General features: G+C 45.9%; 1 protein-coding gene across 1 annotated transcript; it reads left to right on the top strand.

Moving 5' to 3' along the window:
- Nucleotides 1–331: 331 nt before the first annotated feature.
- Nucleotides 332–3,988, top strand: LOC115199902 (probable G-protein coupled receptor 21). The gene has a single exon (XM_029762437.1). It carries the CDS (start codon nucleotides 1,273–1,275, stop codon nucleotides 2,353–2,355), a length of 1,083 nt encoding a protein of 360 aa, XP_029618297.1. The 5' UTR covers nucleotides 332–1,272; the 3' UTR covers nucleotides 2,356–3,988.
- Nucleotides 3,989–5,557: the final 1,569 nt, after the last annotated feature.

Raw genomic sequence — 5,557 nt, 5'->3', positions numbered from 1 at the left:
ACGGGGGCAGGTTAACAGGTGAACTCTAAATTTAATACATGTGAAAATATGGTTTCACGTTTAAAATTTAAGATCAACATTCAAAAACAGCTATTTCACATTTAAAATGCAAATTTGACATGTGTTTTTTTTGTAAGAGTCTACCCAGCTACTCACTGGCTGGGTTCACAGACAGGGAGGGAGGAGCTCTTCCTCTCTGGCTGTTGTTGCTACAGGCATAGTGAAGGAAAAAGACAGAGAGAGAGCACGCGCAAGAGAGAGAGAATTAGGGGGAGGAGAGGACAGTACCATTGCTGCATCAGTGCCACAGCAGAGTGGAGCAGTAAACGACTCTCGTGTCCTCCCTATTCTTCTACTCTAAAACACTCAATGGCTCAGCCTCACAAGAGGTTTGGAATCAGAGACTGGAGCGCCTAGAGACATATCCGTCACAACTGGATGCTCTACTATCCTCTTATTCTCTTGTCTGTGGATGCTGTGGGATTTTGGATATTGAATACGTCTTTCTTTGCATCTCTCCTGCTAGGCTCGGCTACTGCTGCTGCTACTTTTAGAGGTTTGCGACACTGTTTTGGTTGGAATGTGTTTCTCGCTGCTGGTGACAGTTTTTGTCTGTGAAATCTCTCTCTATACTGGTTGTATTTTCACAAAGGAGTTATAGATCTAGACTTTTTGATGGCCTCCGGGACTCCTTGAACTCCACCTGCTGGTATTGTACAGGGCATGCACAGAAGTTGACGTCCATAGATTGTGTTTGTGTGCAAACTCAGCTTTTCTCACCTCTGCAGCGTATTGGTAAGGAGAGAAGAATAGAGGTGGAACCGACACAAGTAGTGAGACAGACTCTACTGCAGCCCCTGTGTACTGTACACACCAGAGCCTGCATGTGCTAGGTTAGCCCACCAGAAGGCTGGCCAGTACCAACACAAGACTCAAGCACGTACACACACACACACCCAGAGACACACACTCATAAACAGCAACATACTCTGCTGTAAGAGGATGACGTTTGCTGTAATACTGCATTGCACTCTGGGGCCAGAAAAGTGAAAGAAGAGACGAGAAGAAGAGGATCAGAAGAGAAGAGGAGGGGAAGAAAACTACCATCTGGTAGCAGCTCACCTCCATGGGGAAACGGAAGTAGAGGAGCACGGATTGATGAACTGACAGAAAGAGATAACGACCATTGTGAGAGAGCACAGCTAAACTGACAGTCTGTCTAAAGAGAGAAAACTGGCGGACTGTTTAAAGAGAGATAAATACCGTAGCGAGATGAGAGCAGAACTGAACATGAACTCTTCCTCGTCCGATGTGAACCAAAGCAGCTCTCCTTTCTGCCTGCTGGGCCTGGGCTACTCCCATACCCTCAACACTTGCGTGCTGGAGGCGGCCGTCATTCTCTTCCTCACTATCCTCATCATCAGCGGCAACCTGGTGGTGATCTTCGTGTTCCACTGCGCTCCGCTGCTCCACCACCACACCACCAGCCACTTCATCCAGACCATGGCCTACGCAGACCTCCTGGTGGGGGTGAGTTGCCTGGTGCCCTCCCTGTCCCTGCTCCACTACCTCAAGGGGTTGGACGAGGAGCTCACCTGTCAGGTGTTCGGCTACCTGGTGTCCGTGCTGAAGAGCGTGTCCATGGTGTCTCTTGCGTGTATTAGTGTTGACCGCTACATCGCCATCACACAGCCGTTCTCCTACGCCACACTGGTCACACCATGCCGCCTGCGTGTCTGCATTGGCCTCATCTGGCTCTACTCCGCCCTCATTTTCCTGCCCTCCTTCTTCGGCTGGGGGAAGCCCGGCTACCATGGGGACATATTTCGCTGGTGTGCGACCTCGTGGCAGACCGATCCGGGCTTTAGCTCGTTCATCGCGGCTCTGCTGTATGCGCCGGCCGCCCTCACTGTGTGTTTCACCTATGGGAGTATCTTCCGTATCTGCCGTCAGCACACCCGGGAGATCACCCAGCGCCATGCACGCTTCGGCCCCCAGGAGTGCGAAAGGGGCGAGCGTGGCGAAGGGTGCCCGGATAAACGCTATGCCATGGTGCTGTTCCGAATCACCAGTGTGTTCTACGTGCTCTGGATGCCCTACATCCTTTACTTCCTGCTGGAGAGCACCAGACTCTACCGCCACCTGGTGGCCTCATTCCTCACCACATGGCTAGCCATCAGCAACAGCTTCTGCAACTGCCTCATCTATAGTCTCTCCAACAGCGTGTTCCGGAAGGGCCTGGGCCGCCTGTTCAGGCAACTCTGCTCCCCCTGTCAGGGACTGGGCTGCTGCATGGAGGGGAAGAATGGTCCCGCTCTACCCAGGCCGCTCCCAGCCCCAGCCTGCCATGTGTAACAATCTCCTACAGACACTGTCTAGTTGGTTAGCTACCCACTGGGCACAGACATCAGTTCAACGTCTATTCCATATTGGTTCAAAGTCATTTCATTGAAATGATGTGGAAACAATGTTGATTCAACCAGTGTGTGCCCAGTGGGTACAGTAAGCTTTGGCCTTGGCTTTGGCTTCAGCCCCTGGTGAGTGCAGTGTATTACTACTACATTGCATGTGACAGGTTGTATTTCTACAGTAGTAGTACATAGAGCTCCCTACGGCCAGGTCAGAGGGGTGGTGTGCAGGCAGGAGCTGGAGGGGTCTTCTTCTGGAGTGTTCTCCCAAGCGGGGCTGCCTATTTCTGGCTGGGTGGATCACCACCACGTGTGGAGGAGAAGGTTTGTGGTTGTATATATGGATATCAGAATGGAGCTGAGGAAAAAAAAAGGCACACAGTTCACTGTGGGTTTTGAAGAGGAGCAACTCCAATCTTACAGCTTTGGTGCCGAGTTTAGGTGTGCCTGTGAACCTAATATCTTCCCAATGCAAAAAAAAGGACAATAACAGCACAACATGACTTGTACTGTGTAAACCACTGTAGTGCAAAAAGTTATTTCAACATTGATTCAAGACTGTTTAATCGTCTTTGTTCTTTCAGGGTAGACATTAGTGATGCAAAAAAGTATTTAGAAACATAAAAGCACTTGAAATATACTGTTTTTCTTCTCTTATATTGCGACAAATAGTTTACATTTTGTAGCAGTATGATAATTTGTAGCAGTATGATATTTTGCGCTACAGTAGACTGTAGCATACAGAGAGGACTACTGGTGTGAAAAGGACAGGGAACAGTTGAGGTTTATTCAGTAGCCTGTGTGTATTTTATGAATGAATTAGCAGATTTTTGCAAGATGGCATTCTGGTTGAACATGGACCACCAATTCATTGTGAATTCTCAGCAAGGAGGCAAGTTGATTTATTTGAGTATTTTATTCTCTGTCCATGTTTCCTGAGGTCGAACATCAGCTGTTTGTTTACCCTTAATGGCTGATGCATTTAGACTGGTCTTGAGGCTACAAATGCACAACTTACTCATCATAATCTGACAGCAATAACATAAGTAAGATTTTCTTATAGATTGGAATTGCAGCATGTTAAGCATGCTACCGATCCAGATGCACAACACAGAGACACAATCATTACCGTGTGAGTAGTCTTACTGTTGAGCTGTTCTCTCACTCTGTGCCCTTTGGCTCCTGTTAGCTGTACAGATGAGCTGAGCGGCAGAGCAGCACATGTACAGTAGGCTACCAGAGGGACAGATTGTCTTTCTAGAAGGCAGAGGGGTCATTAAGACAATGTGTTTCTAAGGGTTTTATACAAAGAGGTTTATGTGGATCTACCGTGGGTCTCGAAGGCTTTTATGGAAAACAGAGTTGTGAACTGCTAATAGGTTTTTATGTGAACTAGGTTTATGTGCAAATATATGTAAATATATGTAGGATAGGAGACAAAGACCTTGGACAGTGTACACTTCACTGAAACATCAATACAATAAACGTTTCAGAGGTGATTGTGCTGTATGTGCAGGAGTCTTCTTATATGACAAACCTATACGTACACAGTCATAGCCAATCAGTCCCTCACACACACACAGTAGAGCAAGTAAGGAGAGTATGAGATGGGCCTGCACTGCAGCACTCTGTATTCTTATTTCCAAGGACAGCATGACGGCATCTTTGTACTATAGTGTGTATACAGGTCTTGTATACAACATTTGTATGTTTTAAAAAATATATCTGTTCAAGAATAGTGCTCAACTGTGGTGTTATGACTGTTGATATCCCAGGATAATATAGAATAATCCTTGTTTTCTTTTATAATATTATTTTTCAGAAATTCTCTATGCATGATGGTATTTCAGCCAGTGAGAGGTGGGTGAGATGATCAATACTCATTTTAGGAGGATGCCACTGAAAGCAGTTTTTTTTTCGGCTATAGCCTACACAATTTCCTTAACATTATAACCATTGACGGTGTGTAAATAGCATATTATATTTCCTTTAGGTCATATTCTAGTTTTCAGAAATTCCACCTTTCTGGGAAAGACCTTAGTAGTTCAAGAGAACAGATATATTTTTGTATGGGTCTCTGTCAGAAACATTTTAAAGAGTGTGAATTTATTCAGATTTAGGAATATTTTGAGAGGTTTTTTTCACTGTTTTTCCTCCGAGCGGCTGCTTGTAAGGGCTTGTTTCCCTCACCAGTCCCCACATGCTGCTGTCTGTCTGTCTGTGCAATAGACGTTTCTGTCCCCTCCCAACTCTTCTCAAGACAATGAAAACATATCAGCAGTTCTATTACAAAAGGGCTTTCGTCGTTATCTGACAAGAGCCCGCTGGTCAACTGAATTATGAGCATGTGATATTTGATATCTATCGGTATCTGATTGAAGAGTAGTTGTCCTTTATTTGGCCCACATGACTGTTCTAGAATGTGAGAGTGTAGTGTGTGTTCTGTTGCGCTCACATGACTATAAACGAGAGTCTTGGTTTTATTTTGAGATAACATGAAAGCCCTTCAATGGGAGAGTGCAGTACTCAATGTACTTTATCTTTGATGTAGACAGGTTTTTTTTTGGGGGGGGGGGGGGGGGGGGGTTCTGATCACAGTGTAATCTGCCATGCAGAGAAGTATCACGTTTTGCACTTGTCCAAGACGTTACCAGCATGTTGCAAGTCTCTTTGAATTGCTGAAGATACTGTATGTATGAAATCGCAATGGTTAATGTTGAGGATGACCTTGTATATTGATTTCCAAATGACACCTCCTAAATTGTGCATTTTGGTATACTGTATGTCCTCCTCTCATATTTTGTTGCGCGCATTCCTTAATGCACCACAATCAGCACATCATATAGTTCAAGATCCCACTCATGTGGGCTCCTTTAGGCTTTGATGTTGTAAAACAAAACATGTGTCAAAGAGCATGTTTTTTCCTGTGGGAAAATGGTTGCTGTTGTCAGAATCGGACCAGAATCAAAAGCTACAGCGGTGATCTCAGGGGACGTGGTGTTTCACAGAGACCAGACCCGCAGTGCCAAATCTGGACCAGTATATGGGAGGAGGGGTCGGGTGGGGGTTGAGGATTGGGGGGGTTGTAATGTATTTAGATTGGAACAGCGAGACTCTCCCTTGGCGTCGCTCCCCCCTCAGTCCAACAT

The sequence above is a fragment of the Salmo trutta genome, chromosome 9, assembly GCF_901001165.1.
Source record: "Salmo trutta chromosome 9, fSalTru1.1, whole genome shotgun sequence".
Taxonomy (NCBI): Eukaryota; Metazoa; Chordata; class Actinopteri; order Salmoniformes; family Salmonidae; genus Salmo; species Salmo trutta.
Note: the sequence above shows the minus strand (reverse complement) of the source record. Positions and strands in the feature narration are given on the sequence as shown.